Source organism: Podarcis vaucheri (assembly GCF_965113315.1).
Source record: "Podarcis vaucheri genome assembly, chromosome: 5".
Taxonomy (NCBI): domain Eukaryota; kingdom Metazoa; phylum Chordata; class Lepidosauria; order Squamata; family Lacertidae; genus Podarcis; species Podarcis vaucheri.
Window position 1 is genome coordinate 23510476 of NC_138763.1, and position 23076 is coordinate 23533551.

The 23076-nt window shown below is 44.1% G+C and overlaps 1 protein-coding gene across 10 annotated transcripts in view; it reads left to right on the top strand.

The window, feature by feature from the left end:
- Positions 1-23076, top strand: part of PLCH1 (phospholipase C eta 1) — a 144737-nt gene that overhangs the window by 58266 nt on the left and 63395 nt on the right. For all 10 annotated transcript variants that reach the window (XM_082223826.1, XM_082223834.1, XM_082223827.1 and 7 more), the window contains 3 exons: positions 13138-13284; positions 16511-16754; positions 19603-19732. In XM_082223826.1, coding sequence (XP_082079952.1) covers positions 13138-13284; positions 16511-16754; positions 19603-19732 — 521 coding nt within the window. The remainder of the gene's footprint in view (positions 1-13137; positions 13285-16510; positions 16755-19602; positions 19733-23076) is intronic.

The following is a 23076-nucleotide window of genomic DNA, read 5'->3' on the forward strand; positions in this document are numbered from 1 at the left end:
GCACCCCTCTTTCCCCCCTATTTTGTTTTTACTGTGATTTTATTGGTATTAGCTGCCCTGAGCCTGGCTCTGGCCAGCTATAAATATTCAGGGTATAAATATTATTATTATTATTATTATTATTATTATTATTATTATTATTATTATTATCATCATCATCATCATCATCATCATTATCAATTGTATTTTGACATTATTGTTTTTTTGAAGGCAAAATCTTCACCGGAGCATTTAGGGAGTGCAAAAGCCGACGGATGACTTACGTTCTGATCTGCACATTTGTCTAGGAGGTGTGGATCCAGTCAGTTCATATCAGCGTTCAGAAAGCATACATTTCCTCAAGCATCCCAAACTCAGTCTGAGCATGCTCTGAGGCTGTTTTGGACCTAATGGACAGGGTTTGGCTCTTGGCTGTCAGCTGACTTCAGTGCCCATGCAGGCTGGCGCTGCCACCTAGAGAACGCCCTTGAACCACAGAGCTCTGTCTGTCAGGCTTACAGTGCAAACAGGGAACTCTGTGGCATAGGAAGTGAGGAACTGGATTTTGACCAAGGCAGACCTTGGCTCAAGACACATGCGGAACACTCTGGAGAACCATTATAACCCCCATACAGGCACACCTATCACCAATGCCCTGTGTCTTACAATAAAGGTAAAGGTACCCCTTCCTGTACGGGCCAGTCGTGACCGACTCTGGGGTTGTGCGCCCATCTCGCTTAAGAGGCCGGGGGCCAGCACTGTCCGGAGACACTTCCGGGCCATGTGGCCAGCGTGACGAAGCTGCTCTGGCGAACCTGCACCAGCGCAGCACACGGAAACGCCATTTACCTTCCCGCTATAAAGCGGTACCTATTTATCTACTTGCACTTAAGAGTGCTTTCGAACTGCTAGGTGGGCAGGAGCTGGGACTGAATGACGGGAGCTCACCCTGCCACGGGGATTCGAACCGCTGACCATACGATTGGCAAGTCCTAGGCTCTGAGGTTTTACCCACAGCGCCACCCGCGTCCCCAGTGTCTTATGATACTGCTATTTAAAAAGGTATTCTGATATTAACTGTAAGCTCCCTTGGAAGACTTTGTATTCTGAAAGGTAGGATATTAACAATCAATGGCTACCAGCTACAATGGTTATGCCATACTGCCACTCTCAGACACAATACGCCTCTTGCTGGAAATCACAGGAGGGGAGAGGGCTCTTGTGTTTGGGTCTTGCTTGCAGGTTTCCCACAAGCATCTGGTTGGCCACTGTGAGAACAGGATGCTGGACTACATGGGCCTTTGGTCTGATCCGACTGTTGGGATGCATCCAAGGAAATGGGGGCAATTGGCAGGCCCCCAGCTGGCTCCGGCCGGCAGCGAGCTTCAGAAACCTTTAGAAGCTGAGCACACAAGCCAGCAGAGAAAAAGACTCTTCGCAACAGAAGGGCAGATAGAGGTTGCGTAAAGCGTATTTACAGGCATTTTATTCAGCATCAGGACAACGGGAAAAACATGTCTTCTCCCCTTCGTGTCCAAGCAAACAGCTTAAGCAAAAGCTATACACACAACGGAAGTTCATAGCAAGCTGTGCTGGAATGTAAACAGACATGTGACATACAACAACTCCACACATCTGTTAAGGTGGAACAGAATATTGTAACACCCACAAGGCTCTTTATTGGTAGATTTCACAATTGTATTCAGGGAAGCCATGAACTTTAGAAACAAAAGTTCACGTTGCTTTCAGAGATTTCAAAGCAGGGTTGGTTAAAGCTGCAATAAGAAGCATACAGATTTCCTGCATTGTAGGCAGTGTTAGAAACTAAAGCTACATAAACTCTGCATTAAATGGCACCTTAAACCTAGGTTACAGTTGCCACAATGGAATGTCTAGGCACCATTTTTTATTATTTACAAGATTACGAAGCTGAAAATGAATATATCACCAGCACTATGGAGATTATAGTCATCATTCTGGCATCCAGAGATCTCCACCTTGTCACAATTGGCCCGGGGAATTTCTAACACTGAGTAGGGGGTTGGACTAGATGACCATCAGGGACCCTTCCAACTCTATGATTCTATGAAAAATGTTCTGTCTCAAGACTGGGGAAAGTGTAACAGGATAAATGGAAATGATGGCAGGGAGAAAAGAAGCTCAGGTATACCCTTGACATAGGCACAAATAATTCCATGGATAGACAGTCACAAGCGTATGTCTTGCTATGTTTTGTTATATAACAGGCCCCCAAAGTAGAATAACAACCGACGGCTTCGTGATGCTAGGGGTAAGCTGAATTATAGTCTAGATATTAGCACTGCACTTTGGGATTTAGCTAAAGTGCACTCTCAGAAGGAAAAAAGGAAAAGAATAAATAGCATTAGCTGTGGATGCTCGGAGTGCAAGTTACAGTTCGCTAGCAGAGACTGATCAGGGGCTGATGGACTTGAGGCTCCTCATCACTACCGCAAAGAATTCAGTGTAATACGTCTTTCATCTGCACAACAACCCAGTGACCAAGGGTTAGGCTGACGATGACTGGCTTCAAAGGTGGGTAGGGATTTGAACCTGAGTCTTTCAAGGTGAAATCCAGTACTCATAACTAATCGACCTCACTAGCATATGCTAACCAGTATGTCACCCACTTTCCTGTGGCTGGATCCCACAATGCGCTGCTTAATGTTTGGATTAAGGTGTGGGCAACTTCAGACCTGGGGGCCAAATATGGCCCTTCAAGCCCCTCTCTCTGGCCCCCTGGCCCCTCAATAGGCAGGTCCGTTCCCCTTCCACACCCCCACTTGCCCTGCTTGGCATCCTCCTTGAGTGCTTTTACCTGGCCTTTGAACTCTGATAATGCTTCCTGCTTGCCTAAAGGGATAATAGAACCACGTGTGTATGTAGGAATTTAGACTATTGTACAAAGTTGGAAGCTACTTTAATTACTTCATCCACCTTCGCATCTGGCCCTGCCTACCGCTAGCACATGGCCCCCAGAAGATCTCTCAGAAGGGAATTGGTGTTTGAAACTCAGATGTATAAACTAGGCGCCAAATAGCTCCTTAAACCATGGTTGCAGTTGCCAAAATGGAATGTCTAGTTGCCGTTTTGGGGCAAGACGGCTCTAAAGCTTTATTTTTCAAATGATGGACTGATTGATTCTTGGTTAAACATCTGTCTAGTTCAGTGACAACCATAAGCTAAGTTAAGGATGTTGAGAACTGAAAGGAAGAATAGTCACTTGATCCAGGGACAGTCCACATATCTATTGTTATATGTGGATTGGCTGCATTGGCTCCCAGTATGTTTCTGAGCACAATTCAAAGTGTTGGTGCTGACCTTTAAAGCCCTAAACGGCCTCCGTCCAGTATACCTGAAGGAGCGTCTCCACCCCCATCGTTCAGCCCGGACACTGAGGTCCAGCGCTGAGGGCCTTCTGGCAGCTCCCTCATTGCGAGAAGTGAGGTTACAGGGAACCAGACAGAGGGCCTTCTCGGTAGTGGCGCCAACCTGTGGAACGCCCTCCCTTCAGATGTGAAGGAAATAAGCAGCTATCTTCTCTTTAAAAGACATCTGAAGGCAGCCCTGTTTAGGGAAGTTTTAAATATTTAATGCTGTATTGTTTTTAACACTTGATTGGAAGCTGCCCAAAGTAGCTGGGGAAACTCAGCCAGATGAGCGGGGTATAAATAATAAATTATTATTATTATTATGATTATTATTGGCCTGTTCCAACCTCTTTTTCTTAATGGCGACTGCTCCTGCTCAGGCTGCACAGAAAAAGCACTTTGGTTCCAGAAATTCATTTTCTGACTGTGCAGATAAAATATAACTGATAGAATTCTACAAGGTGGGGGTATTAGTGTGTGAAAACAGTTCGAATCCAAGGGTCTCTAAATGGTGGAGGTGTCAGGCTCCATCCTGGTACCCAGGCATCTTCACCTGGTCACAAGTGGTTGAAAGCCACCTGCAAAATGCACCTGGCTAATTTCGAACGCCAAAGGGAATGTGAAAAAAGTTTCCCACCTCTGGTCTGGGTAAAATATGACATGGGGGTTATTTGGGAAAGAGCCATGTCATAGCTAGTATCCAAAGTTATGGGGCATCATTTATTCAGGAAGCCAGCTGCTTCCCCACTCTCAGTAAAATATGCCTTGTTTAGGCATCCTTTCCAATGCTGTGCTTTTTTTGTTGTTATTATGGCTGCTTTGTAACTTTGCTGTTGATGCTGCATAGTGCTTTTATTTCTGTCGTTCTCCAGATCCGGTCTACAGGTCTGCTGTGGGCCTGAAAGGAAGAAAATATATAATATTTCAGTAAATACCCACCTGGGATTTGTGGTGCTGCTTGCTAGTGAATTAAAATTTCTGATTGTTTGGACATTTCATTGTTACTGAATTTTGTTGGATTTGTGCCTCTGGCCTTCATGTTGTTTATACCACTTTAGGTATTTAATTTAGAAGTACAGTTTAGCTTCCTTTTTTAATAATTACACTTCCATTGTTGGGCAGTGCTCTTTATGACTGATCTAATCTTCCCTTCATTTGAATGATGGTAACATTAATAATTCTATAAAAGCCAGTCACTGTAAACCTGCTTTTCCCTCTGGGATTGTAATTTTTAAGGGTTGCATTTTAAAAAGGAAAAAATAACAATGCATTAGGCCTCTAATGGAAGAGCATTTTCCTCAGCTTGTAAAATCAAAGTTTATTTCCATTTGTAATTCTGCAGCAAATAATTGTAGTTTGTTATACTGTTTTTCTCTCTGGTTATGTAAGTGTGATTACGTGCTTATCCACCATAACTCCAAGGTGTTTTCCCTGGTCAAACGTTAACAGCTCAGTATGTGCAAAATTAGAGGTGTGTGTCGCCCACTTTAACTTGCTCTATATTGAACCACATTTGCCATTTTTGTTGTCTATCCACCCAACTTGGAGAGGCTCTTTTTGAGATTCTCAAGAAATCTTTCGGCAAGAAGGATTGTGGGATAAGAGAAGTCTTGGGAGATCTCATATATCTTCTTAAGGTGACAGCAAGTGTTTATTTGTGCCAATTATTTATTTCAACCACACTCAGAGTATGACTTAGCTGGATCTTGCCCTTATGAGCAGCAGCACACAGTGGCTGCATCTGGGTGATCAAATCTTGGCTAAATTAACTAGGAAGTGCATGAGGTTCATTCACTTGCACACAACCCCGTTGGTCCTTCCTTCATCAAGCAGTAAAACAAACCATGAAGTTTTAGCAAACCATAGTTTCCCATTATCTGTGAACAGGGAATCATGGTGAAGCAGGAACTGAATACAATCTCTTTCAAAGAGAAGCTGATGTATGCTGCCTACTCTAATAAAATGTTCTTGTTCTCTAGAGTTGTTTCTTTTTAACACAAGGTTGTGGCTGCCACTCGGCTCATGTCAGTGGCTTTCCACTATCCTTGTGGATGGGCATTTATTTTGGAACCTTTTGTAAGTGAGAATGAAATGCATCATGAACTGCAATTTCTCAACTTTGCTGTTGAAAATGAAGTTTTTATAAGTTAACTTGGAGGCAATAGTCTCCTCTTGTAGTTACTCCCCAGCACTAATATTCCATGGCAATTCCACCATTACAAACACAGGTTCCATGTTGCCAGTGGTAGACCTGTTCTCCATAGCCATTGATGGACAAACCTATGGACACATGCACCATAGGTTGTGTACCACTATGGTTTGGGGAAATGAATCTATTTTATTGTGATGCCTGACAAAGTCTACTGCATGGGTAAGGAAACTAAGGTCCGGGGGCCGGATCCAGCCCAATTGCCTTCTAAATCTGGCCCGCGGACAGTCCAGGAATTTGCGTGTTTTTACATGAGTAAAATGTGTCCTTTTATTTAAAATGCATCTCTGGGTTATTTGTGGGGCCTGCCTGGTGTTTTTACATGAGTAGAATGTGTGCTTTTATTTAAAATGCATCTCTGGGTTATTTGTGGGGCATAGGAATTCGTTCATTTATTTTTTCCCCTTCAGAATATAGTCTAGCCCCCCACAAGGTCTGAGAGACAGTGGACCGGCCCCCTGATGAAAATGTTTGCTGATCCCTGGTCTACTGATCCTTCTGTTTCTTTTATTTCCTCTGCGATAATGCGCTCCATGCACTCAATGCTCTTTGTTTCTTTATTGTTTGAACGCTGATTGTTTTAAAAAACATTTTTTTTTAAAAAAAAAAGAGCAGTGCTCTTTCCCAATTCCTCTTTCAGCTGCGTTTTCTTGGGTCAGATTAATTCTACTGGATTTGACTTCTACCCAGATCCCTTGGAAAAGCTCAGCTTTTCTGCATTTTCTCTCTTTGTGTGTCTCGGTGGTTTGGGTGGTGGTGGTGGTGGGCATGACCAGAATGGGTGGTGTCCACAGCAATTGCTTAAAAAAAATCCCAAATCTACTCACAGGCCTAAAAAGGCACGTGACTGCTGGTCTGAGTCACTACTATGGGGGAATGAATTCATGGTACCCAGAGCACTTGCAGGACCTTGGAGAGTTCCCGTGTTTCGTTTTGCATTCTTGGGTCTTGCGGGATCGGGGAGATGGGAGTAATGTGAGAGGGCAATTTATTTATTAAGTGTATTATATTTGTATATCACCCTTTATCCAAAGATCCCAGGGTGGTTTGAGCATCAAAATACAAACTGAACACACAATGCATAATAAAAACAAGAAGAAAAACAAAGCAAAGCAACGATCCCTCATCCCAATCTTCCCCTTTGTCTCCCTCCCGCTGCCCCCTGCTGCTCAAGGATGGAGCCAGAGCCTCCTCATCCTGTGAACCATTCATCTCACAGCATAAAAGCCCGGGTTCGTGGGTCAAAACCCCCATTGGGTGGGGGAAACAAAGGGTTCCACCATTTAGTTAAATATGCATGTTGAATGCTTGGCATATAGCCTCCTTTCAGTATGTCTTGAAAAATAACACCTCATTTTATTTATTTTCCACACCCAATTCTAGAACTTGCTCAGTCAGACAGGCCTCCTTTGCACCTGCTCGTCTTGGGAATTAGATCTAGAAACTCCTATAATTTATATAGATATAGATATAGATATAGATATAGATATAGATATAGATATAGATACATTTTTAAAAATCATTTATCATTTGGGGAGTGTTCTGTGGTACAGTGGTACCTCGGGTTACATACGCTTCAGGTTACAGATGCTTCAGGTTACAGACTCCACTAACCCAGAAATATTACCTCGGGTTAAGAACTTTGTTTCAGGATGAGAACAGAAATCGTGCAATGGTGGCGCAGCGGCGGCGGGAGGCCCCATTAGCTAAAGTGGTGCTTCAGGCTAAGAACAGTTTCAGGTTAAGAACGGACCTCCGGAACGAATTAAGTTCTTAACCTGAGGTATCACTGTATAGCAGTTCACACACACACACACACACACACACACACACACACACTTTTTGATGTGCAAATGTGTTTTCAAGGTTGCAGAGAATATGTGTGTTTTGAAGCTACCACCAAAGTCCAAGGAATTCCTCTTTTTGGATTGTTTGCTGCCGTCCTCTGATGCTCTCTTTGCACGCTGTAAACCAGGCCCACTTGAATTTTATTACAGTTGCAGGCTTTGCATCATTCAAAGAGAGGCATAAACTGCTTAGAAACGGGCCTTTGGCTTGGAAACAGGCTGCAGAGGGGTCAGTGTCACACAGCTGTGTTGCCCTGTACCAAGGCAATCTCAGGATGTTAAAAGACCTCATTTTACACAGGGATAAATGACAAGCAGAAGGTGGTACTGGCTGCCGCCGCTGCCGCGCAGATTAGAGGGCTCTTTGGACATAAGGCCGTGTGTGGGCTACTGCTCAGACTCGCAGCTTAGCGGTCCCAGCCCGGCAGCTTGTGATTTGCTCAGTGCCGCAAAGCGTCGCTTTGGGCTGCGGAATAAATATCACCGGCCTGTTTTGAGAAGCTTCGGAGCAACATCTGGACTCCTCACTCTCCAATGGCGTCTTCTCTGGCTTCCGAGGTTTACCATGTGGTGGGAAGCGTGGGAACTCCACAAGTTTGCCGCTTGGCCCAAATGGGTTGGTACCTCTTTCAGAGTTTCAGATTCAGCGTGCTCCCCTTTGCAACTGGGAACCAGAAGACAGGCAGGGCGGGTGGCGGGAGCAGGATGTCACTGTCAGGTGTGATTCCCACGCTATTTATTTCGACAGATGCTGCTGGCGCTCCGATCTGTTTTTGTTTTCAAAAGATTATTTGAAATGCTTGCGTGATTAGTTTGGGCGTGCTGCTGGGCTGATTCCATTTAAATAGCAAATACTAATTGTTTGGTGTCCCATGCTTTTGCGCGATTCGTTCCTAAATAGCAAGATGCGTCTTTTGTTTTTAGTTTGACTGTCGTTCAAAAACAGCTGTTTTGATTTGCTAAATAAAACGGCTGGCAGCTGCACCTTAATTTACGCTTGCTTGGAAGTATGCCACACTGAGTTCAAGGGAATGGACTATAGGTAAGAATATAAAGGATTGTCGCTATGTGGTCCGCTTTTATGTAGTGTTTGTTAGCAACAACGGTAACAAGAATCACAGAATCACTACTTTCTTGCTTAAAAGGGAGAATTGCTGATCTTTGATTTTAGGGTTCACACAGTTACGGAGTAGTTCAAAGGCGTTTGTTCTCCATTGTTTAAGAGGGCAGGGCTAGAGTCAAAGGGTGGAAACTGTAGGGACGCAGATTTTGTCTAAACAACCAGCTGAATTTCCTAAATTGCCTTGGGAAGCGGTGGGCTATCCTTCCCTGGAAGGGTTGTTGCTCACTGTTAGAGCATCTGTTTTCCATGCAGGATGTTCATGACAGCTCCAGGTAGGACTGGAAGAGGAGTTTGGATTTGATATCCCGCTTTATCACTACCCGAAGGAGTCTCAAAGCAGCTCACATTCTCCTTTCCCTTCCTCCCCCACAACAAACACTCTGTGAGGTGAGTGGGGCTGAGAGACTTCAAAGAAGTGTGACTAGCCTAAGGTCACCCAGCAGCTGCATGTGGAGGAGTGGGGAATCGAACCTGGTTCACCAGATTACGAGTCTACCACTCTTAACCACTACACCACACTGGAAGAGACCCCTGGCGGAAACCTTGGAGAGCTGCTGCCAGCCAGTGTATACAGTACTCAGCTAGATGTACCACTGGTCTGACTCAGGATAAGTTAGCTTCCTCTGACCCACAAACTGCCGGGATAGGTCAGTTGGTTTGGGCATGGTGCTGATCATGCCAAGGTTGCAGGTTCGATCCCCGTATGGGACAACTGCATATCCCTGCCTTGCAGGCAGTTGGACCAGATGATCCTCAGGATTCCTTCCAACTCGACGATTCTGTGATTCTTCCATGACCCTAAGCAGAGACTGAGTGGTCATCTGTTGGGGTGCTGTAGTTCAATCTTGTATTGTGGATTTTGCTTTGAGTAGGGAGTTGGACTACAGTAGAATCAGTTTGATTCCCTCCCCTCTTTCTTTTTCCTTTCTCCTCCTGTGAAGAGGCTGCATCCTAATGTTTTAATGTTGCATTTTAATCTTGTTTTTTAAGTTGTATTTTAGTCAACTTGTTTTTATTATTGGTTGTTAGCCGCCCTGAGCCCGGTCTTGGCTGGGGAGGGCGGGGTATAAATAAAATAATAATAATAATGATAATAATAATAATAATAATAATGATAATAATAATAATAATAATTTTATTATTGTATTATTATTATTGTATTATTATATATTATTATTATTATTATTATTATTATTATTATTATTATTATACCTCTGGTTACGTACCGTCTTCCTTGTGAATGCTTTGGGTAATGAGCTCCGCTAGCCCAGAAGCAAACTTTGCCCTGGGATGTGAATGGAAGTCACACGCCGGAGGCACACACACAGTGGGAGGCCCCATTAGGGAATGCGCGCCTCAGGTTAAGAACGGTTTCATGTTAAGAATGGACCTCCAGAACAAATTAAGTTCGTAACCGGAGGTACCACTGTCCGTGCTCTCCAGAATCCCTTCTGACTAACTCTAATGCTAAGGTAATTCTGCAGGCCCAAAGGATGGGACCAGATTTCTATGGCCATGGTTTTGTTTGCAACAGGATGTTCCATTGTCAGGCAATTTTTGATAATGCACTCCCAGAATAGAAGTGCAGACTAAAATAGGCTTTTGTTAGGCTTTCAAAAGTTCGAAGATTTGCTTACCTCTAACATCCATATATATCTGCAGGCACAGCCAGATTATAGATTAAAGCCCTGTGTTACTTAGTTGAATCCTTGTTGAAAATATAATTTTTGAGTCACCAGTCGTTTCCTGTCATCTGCAGAACAGAAAAGCAACAACTACATTTCTGTATGTACTCACGATTTTTGCCCCCCCTGAAAATCTAACAAAATAACAAGCTCCACACATGTGGATTTCATTCACACACATATATGAAAGATATCACAATATGGTTTTTGTATAAGTGAATATCATTTTCAGATGCACATACATGTGTATTATATACCAAATGTTCTGAATTGCTTAAATATGAAACGACAGAGACTGCCTGTTCATGGGTAGCATGTTAATTGCATCTAAGGCTAAATAATTGTACAAGCCGGTATATCCAAAATTATGTGTTCTTTTCAGTTCCCCTCCCCCTGAGATAAGTGCTGCAGCAAGTTGTCTTCATAATACAGATTTTCAAACTTCTTGTTCCTAAATAGGGATGCATTATCGAAACAAACATCAAGACAAAACCTGCCCTGCCCTAATGGGTTTGTTATTTGGTAATACAGTTTAGCACCAAAGAATTTTATATTTTTCTTTTTCTGTGACGAATTCCCATTTGTGATCCCTCCTTCCCCTCCTAAAGCGACTTTATTCTTGGACAGACTTTTTCTTCATGTACCATTATTCTCTTTTGATAACATAACTCATATATTAGGGCAGTCTTTCCCAGCTTGGTGCCTTTCAGACGTTTTGAACTATAATTCCTTTTCAGTCCCAGCCAGTAGTTCAGAAAAGATGGCTGTTGTGATTCATTCTTATGCATTAATGGTTAGGAGAAAATTAATTTTATTGAGCAAATTCGTGTCGGAATGTTACCGGTCAGGCTTGTCTACAAGTAGGCTTTCTGCTATGGCATGACACAAGTACAATTGTTTGACGAATAAGTGTAACCAGGTCATCTCTGGAAGTTATTATAATGTTTTTGAAGGTTCTGAGTCAAATTCTATGAAATATAATAATCCCACCCTCCCCAGCTGAAGCTGGGCTCAGAGCAGCTAACAACAGTAAAATACCATATTTTTTGCTCTATAAGACTCACTTTTTCCCTCCTAAAAAGTAAGGGGAAATGTGTGTGCGTCTTATGGAGCGATTGCAGGCTGCGCAGCTATCCCAGAAGCCAGAACAGCAAGAGGGATTGCTGCTTTCACTGCGCAGCGATCCCTGTTGGTGTTCTGGCTTCTGAGATTCAGAATATTTTTTTTCTTGTTTTCCTCCTCCAAAAACTATGTGTGTCTTGTGGTCTGGTGTGTCTTACAGAGCGAAAAATATGGTAATACAACATGATATAGAACAATGCTGTAAAATAAGGGCCAGACTTCATGTAATGCAGGGAATCCGTGAGTCTGCTCTCTTAATACCCCTTTCTTCAAAACCACCATGAATGGGAAACAGTGGTGTTGAGGGAAGTTTGGATTAATCCCTTTCCTTTCCTGGTTTCCCCAACTGACACCATCTTTCCCTTTATAAAAGCTGCTTGTAGCCCTAGTGGCTAATGACTCATCAGTTACATTGTCAAACAGCTCTCACAGTTGTGAGATTTCAGCTACTGTTCAACAGGTATCTATCTACCTTCCTGTAAGTTCAGCCTGTTAGATGGAGTCCTGTCTTTGCGGACAACAGGGAACAAGTCTTTTGCCCTTTTCTATGTGACAGTTCTTCAGATATTTGAAGAATCTTAACATGTCCCCCTGAGTCTTCTCTTCTTCAGGTTGAGCGTACCCACTCCCAGTCTTTTCTCACTGGACTTGTTTTCCATGTCACTGACCATCTTAATTGCCCTCCTCTGAATCTGTTCTGATTTATAGAAAGCTCTTTCACGTAGCGGATTCTGCACTTAGCTTGTGTAAGAGTCACTCTCTGCTCTTGGAGTTTGAATTGCATGAACAGGGTCACATAAGCAGAGAGAAATGGGAGAGAGTTTATGTACTTATGTTTAAACTTGAACCAATAACATATATTGTTAGGGAGAAATGAGTATGTTAAAAGTTTGGCATTTGCGTGTGTATGGGGTAGAGGAAGAAGCACCCTAAAATATTTTCTTGACTTGCCATATCACGGGTGCTGTTTTTATAAATTGGAATTTAAGTTGCCGAAACTGTATAGAGATTAAAACAGGACATTTAAAAAGATTTGTATCAGCAGAAGTACCAGAAACCCTTGTATTTACAGTTATGAGATGGGTCATCTGCAGACTGTCAGTATTTTGTGGGAAGATTTCAAAAGCATACTGGAAATTTAGGTTTGGAGTACATCTAGGTCCGCTATACGTCTGGATTTTCCCAGACTTTACTGGGATTTCAAAGGCAGAAATGACGTTGGGGGGAATTTCTGAAATGTGGCGCTTTGTATTGGATTTTAGGCAAGTCAATCGAATTTTTTGGTGTTTTTGTAAAAATTTGGGTTTGTAAAACTCTTGGGTTACTTTTTGAAATATGGCAACCCTAAGTACATTACTCTAGTACAAGTCTGTTTTAAAACACAAACTTTTTGTGATTAGACAAGTGAAGACTAAATGCCCTGAAACGTGTGGAATGAACAGATGATTACAGGAAGATGTGTGTTTTTGTTTGTGTGTGTGTGTGTGTGTGTGTGTGTGTGTGAGAGAGAGAGAGAGAGAGAGAGAGAGACAGACCCTGTAAGCAAATCAGGATGAATGCAGGACAAAGGCTCAATGCTAGTTACAATTTCTTAAATGGGCTTCATTCTAATGTTACAAATGTTTTCAGAGGCTGATTAATCCCCAGCTTTCTTTCATATCAGATGAAAAATAAAAGGATTATGCAGTATTTATTCTGTTGATAAGCGCTGCAGTAATTACTTAGGCATCAAATCACTCTTTCAGCTATATTTGTTGTCTTCTCGTCCCCCGCCCCCCCTCAGTTGAAAGATGCATGAGTGTAATGCAGTCTGGGACTCAGATGGTTAAACTGAAGAGTGGAGCCAAAGGACTTGTGCGCCTTTTTTACCTCGATGAACACAGGACTTGCATCCGATGGAGGCCATCCAGGAAAAGCGAAAAAGCGAAAAGTAAGTTCTTTCTAAGATACGTTTTTGTGTGTGCATCTTTTAGATCTATCCTTTTTTGAATTTGGAAAGGGCAGGTGCATATCCATCACTCCTAGCCCCTTTCATGTGGCCCAAATCCCCTGTCCACTTGCTTCTCACATTCAAACCCTGTCCCCATGGTTAAATTTAAGGTAAAGGGTAAAGGGACCCCTGACCATTAGGTCCAGTCATGACCGACTCTGGGGTTGCAGTGCTCATCTCACTTTATTGGCCGAGGGAGCCGGCGTACAGCTTCCGGGTCATGTAACCAGCATGACTAAGCCGCTTCTGGCGAACCAGAGCAGTGCATGGAAACGCCGTTTACCTTCCCGCTGGAGTGGTACCTATTTATCTACTTGCACTTTGAGGTGCTTTCGAACTGCTAGGTTGGCAGGAGCATTGAGCTCACACCGTCGCGGGGATTCGAACCACCGACCTTCTGATCGGCAAGTCCTAGGCTCTGTGGTTTAACCCACAGCGCCACCCGCGTCCCTAGCACCATATAAAACTTAACTATGCTTAAGACTGGCAGGGGGACGGATGTGGGCAGGGAAGTGGGGATCCCAAAAGCTCTCTCCTAGTAGTTTGAGAGAGCTTTGATCCCAAAGCTCTCTCCTAGTAGTTCAAATACTGGGTACAGTTCTGGGTGCCTCACCTTAAAAAGGATAAGGTACTGACAGCATACGAATCAGCATGGCTAACTTGACCCAACAACACCGCCCAACCAGAAACAAACCTCACTGCAGCCAACCTAAGACAACCAGCCAAGCCCTAGGCTGCCCCCACAATCTCTCTCACTACCAAGGAAATATAACAAGCGAATAGAAGGAGAACCTACCCAGGTGACGCTGCCACAAAACCCCAAACATACCCTAAGTAGAAGAATATAAGCTTTACTACCCCACCCCCTCTCTGCCCCCTCTTCCTCCCCACCTTATACTGCATACAACACTAATGTCTCACAACAAATGGAACTGATCTGTAGAAAACACAACCTGAAAAAGAGAAACAGTGCACATACTTTTGTAAATAATAATAATAATAGGTGTAGAGTTGGGAAATGTTCAAAAAAGGGCAACCAAAATTAACAAGGTGTGACTGCCCTGTGAGGATAGATTGCCGTGTTTGGATCTTTTTAGTTTAGAAAAATGGCAAGGATTAGAGAGATAAAATTGGATATGGAAATATCGTGAGAGGCAGGACTGAGACCTGGAGTTGCTTTGACGTTCAGGCTGTGGGAAGTCGCAAAAATTAGAATTAAATTCGGAAGACAATTGGATTTTTAAAATTTTATTTTTTATTTATTTATTGGATTATGATTTGATATGCTAATTGGATGTTTTTATTGGAAAATTAATAAACGCTCTAACAACAACAACAACAAAACTGCAAGGATGAGGTCCCAACGAAAGATGAATGGCAACTTAAGTTGACAGAATATGCACAACTCGCAGACTTAACATATAGAGTAAGAGAACAATAAGAACATATCTTTAAAGAAGATTGGAAAATGTTTACTGAATATATGGGAAACAATTGTATACAGCTGAAAACGCTGGCAGCATTAAGATAAATTCAACAGCGTAAACATGTTTTGATGGATGCAATAATGGAATACTGAATGGTAAAGTTTTTGTAAAATATGCAGGGATTTATGATATGTAAAGTGAACCATGGAAAGAAAAGGATGGAAGTCATTGATATCTTAAGGGTGTAAAGTGAGTATTTTAAATTGTAAAACAGAAAACTTAATAAAACTATATACAAAAGAAAAGGAAAAATCGAAAGAGGTGACATGATAGAACCTTATAAAATTATGAATGGCATGGAGAAAGTCTGCAGAGAATCTCCCCCCCCCCACCTCTCTTATAATGCTAGAAATGGTGGACATCCAATGAAGTGGAAGATTAGAAGATTTAGGGCAGATGAAAGAAAGTACTTCATGCAGAACATCGTTCAAACATGCAGCTCATTCCAACAGGGAGCAGTGATGGCCACCAACTGAGATGGCTTTAAAAGAGGACCGGACACATTTATGGAGGATAAGGCCAACAGGGGTTGGTAGCCACAATGGCTGTGCTCCACCAGAGTTGGAAGGAGTATGCTTTTGAATCCCAGTTGCTGGAAACCACAGAAGGGGACAGTGCTCTTGTGCTCAGGTCCTCTAATTGCTGGTTCCCTACAGGCATCTGGTTGGCAATGGGGAGAAAAGGACCCTGAACTAGATGGGCCATGATTTAGCCTGATTCAGCAGGCTTTTCTTAGGTTCTTATGGTTAAGGAATTGGGAGCATGGTATGTACACTGGTTTGGGACGCGGGTGGCGCTGTGGGTTAAACCACAGAGCCTAGGACTTGCCGATCAGAAGATCGGTGGTTCAAATCCCCACAACGGAGTGAGCTCCCGTTGCTCGGTCCCTGCTCCTGCCAACCTAGCAGTTCGAAAGCACATCAAAGTGCAAGTATATAAATAGGTACCACTCTGGCGGGAAGGTAAACGGCGTTTCCGTGTGCTGCTCTGGTTCGCCAGAAGCAGCTTATTCATGCTGGCCACATGACCTGGAAGCTGTACACCGGCTCCCTCGGCCAGTAAAGCGAGATGAGCGCCACAACCCCAGAGTCAGTCACGACTGGACCTAATGGTCAGGGGTCCCTTTACCTTTACCTTATGTACACTGGTTTGCAGTGTAAAATGTATCCAGTATCTTCACCTGTAGTAACTAAAGCAATACACAGTCCCTTCCCTTCCCTCCTTCCCCTTCCCTCCTTCCCCTTCCCTCCTTCCCTCCTTCCCCTTCCCTCCTTCCCCTTCCTTCCTTCCTTCCTTCCTTCCTTCCTTCCTTCCTTCCTTCCTTCCTTCCTTGAGTTCCTGTTTTGTGCCCCCCCTCACTTAACAAGAGTACCCCCCCTGATACTCCCCCCAGACATTTTGGACTCCAACTCCCATCACCCTCAGCTGACATGACCAATAGTGAGGGTTCTGGAGGGCACCAGCTTGGGGAAGAGTGACTTACATCTTCAGAGGGATGCAACTTTGCACAATATCTATCAAGGAGCTTTCTATAAAGCCACCCAAAGACTTTCTCTTTAATCATTTTCGGCCTAGCTCATTAAGGTAGAAGGCTAAATTGCAAGGAACAATATGGAAACCTGAGGAATCTGAGTCCTTTCACTTTTCGGGTTCCCCCCTGTTTTGTCTTGCTTTTACAGTCATAATTGATTCCATCTACAAAGTGACTGAAGGACGGCAGTCAGAAATATTCCATCGCCATGCTGAAGGCAACTTTGACCCGAGCTGCTGCTTCACCATTTACCACGGCAACCATATGGAGTCGCTGGATCTGATCACCTCCAACCCAGAGGAAGCTCGCACCTGGATCACTGGTCTGAAGTACCTGATGGCTGGGATCAGCGACGAGGACTCTCTAGCCAAGCGACAGAGAACACACGATCAATATCCTTTCACAGGAAGCTAGATTCTGGCTCCGTGTCTGGGGATTCTGGTTGGTGGAGAACCTGTGGGCCTCCAAACATTATTGGATGGCAGCTTCCATTGGCCCCAACCAGTTTGGATGATGGGAGTTGTCATCCAGAAACACTTGGAGAGCCACAGCCTCTTGCATCATGACATGCTTTGAGGTACAAGGTGTCCCCCTAGATTCACCTCTGGTCATATTTTTAAAAAGGCCTTTGTTTTTTGATTGCCAAGATTTGCTTTTTTGCTTGCTATTTTTGATTTGATTAATATCTTAGATACCACCCTGTGGGGTGATATTCCTTCTGTTCCCTTTTTCTGAAAGTTAATCAGGATTAACAGATGTAGAGTTGTACAACCACTGTGGTTGTACAACTTTATCTTTGTTAATTCTGATTAAATAATAATTATAAAAAACCTGGTGAGCTACTGAGTCCTTCTCAAGATCCTCTTTGGCAGCAGTGCCCTGGAATTTTAGTTGCACCATCTATAGGTAGTCTGCATTTGGTGGCAGAATTAAATAACCATTTCAGGTAGGCAAAATTTGTTACTATACTAGTACAGTATTGCATTTTCCTGCATGCAAGCATCCCTGGACTGTGACCACATTTAGAAAGAAAGAAATGTTAAAGTTCAAGCCAGGACTGTGTTAGCTGGATTGCAGATGGTCCAGTTTTGCTCAGAGACAAAGCAGAGAGGGAAAATGGAAGGTGAAAAATAAAATAACTAGGTGGGAGGCATTTCCCGATAATCAATCAATCAATCAGTCTTCCATGTCACTATATGCTAAAGACAAAACAAGGACTGAAGACATTGCAAAGCAGGAGTAAGTTCAGGGAGGGGTGGTTGGTGGTGGGAAACTCACTTGAAGATTCACTTTTCCCAGAGTATTAAACTAGTTGGAAATGAAATAAATTATTCTCCAGCAAAGATATGGGATCATGACTCCCATTTCGTTGGACCCAGGTTGCCCGAGTAAACTGCGAAAGCAGGGGACGCTTTCTCAGACCTGATAATCCCCACCTCCAAATTTCAGCTCCGACTGTCGGAAGACAGAAGCGCTTGCCAGCCTTTTGTGGCAAATTACAAGCTCCATAAACTCCTTCCGTACTTTCTATATTTATCCCTGACTTTTGGAGGCCTGCATGTTGCTGCCGTGTGTTTGGTTGTGCTGAAATGCGACTTCAAGCCTTGTTTGCATTATCGGTCTTGGCAGCTGGGGAGGCGGCAGGGAGAAATAACCCCTGTAACAGCTCCAGCTGGAGTGGGAAGAGAACAGAAGCCACTAGGGGATGTGGATTTGAAAGGGGGGGTGCATCAGTTGGGGGGGGGAGAAGGGCAGAGGGAGAAAGCAACCAATAGGAGAAAGGTTCCATGAAGTTGGATGGTTGTCCAAGAGGCTATTGCAGAGCTGGAGAATGTAGACAAAACAACAACTGAAACTGCAATCCTCCATATACTTGCGAAGGAGGAAGCTCCATTGAAGATAGCGGGGCAAACTGCCAAGTAGACATGCAGCGATCAAGGGAAGTATCTGGAAACAGGGAAGGGCTGCAACTTGGTGGTAGAGCCTCTGTTTTTCATGCAGAAGGTCTCAGGTTCAATTCTCAGCATCTGCAGGTAGAGCAGGAAGAGATCTCCATCTGAGACCCCAGAGAGAAGATGCCCATTAGTGGAGACAACACTGAACTAGATAGATGCTAGATAGACTGAACTAGATAGGGATTCGGGTGGTGCTGTGGTCAAAACCGCTGAGGCTCTTGGGCTTGCCGATCAGAAGGTTGGCGGTTCAAATCCCTGTGACGGAGTGAGCTCTCATTGCTCTGTCCCAGCTCCTGCCAACCTAGCCGTCCGAAAGCACGCCAGTGCAAGTAGATAAATAGGTACTGCTGTGGCAGGAAGGTAAATGGCATTTCCGTGTCCTCTAGCTTCTGTCACGGTGTTCCGTTGCACCAGAAGCGGTTTAGTCATGCTGGCCACATGACCTGGAAAGCTGTTAAAGAAAACAAAGAACTGTGGTTAGTGGGAAAATGCTTATAAGTGCTGGGCAGGGGGGCGTACAAGCCAGAGGCTCATGTATGAAATGCTAAACTCTAGGGCCTTTTCAGTCATAGCCCCACATCTATGGGATGTCTGCCCTCAGGAAGAAGGTGTGGCCTAGTTGCAGGTGAATTGAAAATGAAGTCAGCATTATTATTTCAATCCATATTTTTCATTGTTGCATCTTGGTGACATTTTAATTGTTTGTTTTAAGGAGTGTAATGTGGATTTATATTGCCATGGACACAACCTTGTGAGAGCAACTGCCCTGAAAGTTGAATATGTGTGTGTGTGTGTGTGTGTGTGTGTGTATACAGTGGTACCTCGGGTTACATATGCTTCAGGTTACATACGCTTCAGGTTGCAGACTCCGCTAACCCAGAAATAGTACCTCGGTTAAGAACTTTGCTTCAGGATGAGAACAGAAATCGTGCAGTGCCGGCGCAGCAGCAGTGGGAGGCCCCATTAGCTAAAGTGGTGCTTCAGGTTAAGAACAGTTTCAGGTTAAGAACGGACCTCTGGAACGAATTAAGTTCGTAATTAGTGGTACCACTGTATATGTATATGCATGGAGAGGTGGAAACATTTGCAGTGTGTGTGCTGTCCCTTTTGGGGAAAATATCGTGTGTGAACTGTTTCTCGTTGCCACACCCCAAATAGTGTGTTTGTCAGCCTGTGCCTGATTTATATAACTCACCTCTTTCCTTTTGCATTCTTCAATAATTCAAAAGCAAAGCTAGGAACATTGTGGTACAAGCCTTTTACCCTTTCCTTAATTCATCTGCACTTGGGTGAAGCAGACCTTTCAGGAAGCAGACAAGAATGGCGATGGTTTGCTGAATATTGAAGAGATTCACCAGTTGATGCATAAACTGAACGTCAGCCTGCCCCGAAGGAAAGTAAGACAAATGTTTCAGGTGAGCATCTTTCCTTGCCCTCCCGGGAGCTTAAGTGTTAGTCTTGTGAAAGGTGAGAATCCCGAGGGTATTGACGAAGATTAATGGGCAGGCTGTGGGATGCCATTAATTGAAGAGACGATGGGGACAAGCTAATCATTGTGGCCATGTCAGCATCTGGCTCTTGCTGGACTGTTGACATCTGGCATCAGGCCTCTCTCAAGGAATTATAGCATTTAATTAATTGCAGGCTGCATGCTGAAATCTGCTTTGTGTTGAGGCCAGTGATTGATCTCTTTTAGACCCAGTTGCTTTTAGTGTCCTCTGTATTTCGCTGCACTGTTGTGCTGTGAGTTTCCTTGAACACAGCAGCGCTATTTCCCTTCTCATTCTGCACCCATAACTTAGCAGCTCCCTAGCGTTAGAGCCATTGCGGTGTAGCAGTTAGTGTTGGACTTTGGGAAGTCTGGATTCTAATCCCCCCTTAACTAAGAATCTCACCTTGGCCCAGTTACTCTTTATCTCTCAGTCTAAGTTACCTCCCAGGGTTGCTTTGAGGATACAACTGCATGGGACGCGGGTGGCGCTGTGGTCTAAACAACTGAGCCTCTTTGGCTTGCCAATCAGAAGGCCAGTGGTTCAAATCCCCATGACAGGGTGAGCGCCCGTTGCTCTGTCCCAGCTCCTGCCAACCTAGCAGTTCAAAAGCACACCAGTGCAAGTAGATAAATAGGCACCACTGTGGTGGGAAGGTAAACAGCGTTTCTGTGTGCTCTAGCACTCATCACAGTCCTTCATGCGCCAGTAGTGGTTTAGTTATGCTGGCCACATGGAAAGCTGTCTGTGGACAAATGCCGGCTCCTTGGGCTGAAGCAAGATGAGTGCTGCACTCCCTAGTCGCCTTTGACTGGACTTAACCGTCCGGGGTCCTTTACCTTTTATCTTTTCACAACAAGGAGGAGAAGAACCATGTATCTCCTTAAGTGGGGCACAAATGTAAGGATGTGCAAACAAACAAATAATAACTTTAATGGGATGCAACAGCATTTATTACATATGTTTTGAAACTCCCACTGTGTGTTGAGATGGCTGCTCTTTCTCAGGAGCAGGGGAGATAGGCAAGGGAAGTGTGTTTTGAAAGTTTTGCAGGCAGATTGACCAAAGGTACCGTGATTGTGAATCACATTCCCTTTATCCCTTTGTGTGGCTGTGGCGGGGCAACTTTCAGCCCTCCAGCAGTTATGGAAGGCCATGCTGCCTTTATAGCATCCACTCATGAGGTTTTTTTAAACAGTCTTGGAGTCTTGCAAGGGGGTTGGCTCCTCCAGAGAGCTTGGTCATGGCTGGGCCTTTGTCCCAAGACTGACAGGGGTATAGCTGTCCTGGAGGCAGCTGCACCATCCTCCTTTTACTCTGAGGAGGTTCAAAGAACGTGTGAACAAATTCTTTGTTTGCATGCCCTGTATCTTTCCGAGGTAAAGGAGCTCAACAGCCCACACCCAAATGCATCCCACTCTTTAATTTGATGTGTAGGGGAAATCAGTAATGATGGTGGATTTGGACTGAGCTTTTTGACACTGCTCTTGGGTCTTTATTTCCTGCAAGAAATGTGTGCTGATCATCTTCAAATAAACTCAAATGCGCAAGCACCAGTTCATGCCTAGGGGCTTCGACTGTTTGGGACAAGTGCTCCATTGCATGGAACCCGTACATGTGATCAGATGCTTGCATGTTTGAACTCCTACGCAGAAAGCTGTGCCCTTCTCAGGGTTGTTACACCTGGAAGGTGGGAGCAGCAGTAAAAGTGTGCCTACCCTGCCCCCACTCCATCAACATTACATATATGCCTTACACATGAGTTTCATTTGAACAGGCCTAATAATGAGGAAACCCTTTTTCCACTCTCCCTTCTGGAATGGCTTTCAGCCAGCTGCCTGAAACTTAGCAAGCCAAACTTCCTTCATTGAAAGCTTGTTACTCCGGGGACTTAACTACACAAAAGAAGAGTGTACTTTGGAAGAACTACTGTGAAATGTTTTGTAAATCCCAAGCAAATCCTCTTAAGCAGATGCTGAAAGTTGTTGGTTTTTTTGAAAAATAAAAAATCCATAATAGCATGTAGTAGGTTATGCACCTTTCTTCCCTCAGGACAGACTCAAAAACAGCAATCAAAAGTAGAGTTAGTGTTTTGATATTTCTCCCCCTGAGTCCTCTGTTGTTGTAGGCTTTTAATGTTCTTGAATAGTATTTTGGCAGCAGAAATGAAACAATTTGTGGCCATGGAATTCCGCTCAACCCCCCCCCCCCCAGCCTCCCGGAGCTAGGTTTAAAATTCAGAGGCAGCACTGTGCTGATTTTCATTCAAAGCCTCACATTTAAGCCTCATATTTAAGGCTGCTATACATTTTCTTGGGTATGAGTCCCATTCAACTCAGTGGAGCTGGAGATCAATGTATTTGAAGACATCACCTTTGTTAAATTATTTTATTTTGTTACGTTTCTGTCCTACATTTCCTTTCAAGAAGCTCAAGGTCGTGTCAGCGATTTCCCCCTTTTCTCTGCACAGCAGCTCTGTGAGGGCGGCTAGGCTTGAGAGATAGTGACTGGCCCAAGATCACCCGGTGAGCTTTGTGGCTAATTTGGAGTTTGAACCTGGGTCTCCCTCCAAATAGTCCAACGCTCTAACCACTGTACCATGCTGAATCTTTTGTGTGGGATTTAGCAGTGGACATTTTGAATGCTGATCAGTATCGCTTTCGTAGTTATCTCTCGCTTGGACTACTGCAATGTGGTCTACATGGCGCTACCTTTGAAGGTGACCCGGAAACTACAACTAATCCAGAATGCGGCAGCTAGACTGGTGACTGGGAGTGGCCGCTGAGACCACATAACACCGGTCTTGAAAGACCTACATTGGCTCCCAAGTACGTTTCCGAGCACAATTCAAAGTGTTGGTGCTGACCTTCAAAGCCCTAAATGGTCTCGGCCCAGTATACCTGAAGGAGCGTCTCCACCCCCATCATCCAGCCCAGACACTGAGGTCCAGCGCCAAGGGCCTTCTGGCGGTTCCCTCACTGTGAGAAGTGAGGTTACAGGGAATCAGGCAGAGGGCCTTCTCAGTAGTGGCGCCCACCCTGTGGAACTCCCTCCCACCAGATATCAAGGAAATAAACAACTATCTGACTTTTAGAAGACATCTGAAGGCAGCTTTGTTTAGGGAAGGTTTTAATGTTTAATCTACTATTTATTTACACACTATGTACAGACAAAGCATAATGGTGTCCATTCTCTCCAGCTCTGAGAGAACAACAGGCACAAGTAAAAGTGAAAGTACATTACAAAGTACATACAGTGGAAGAGATAAG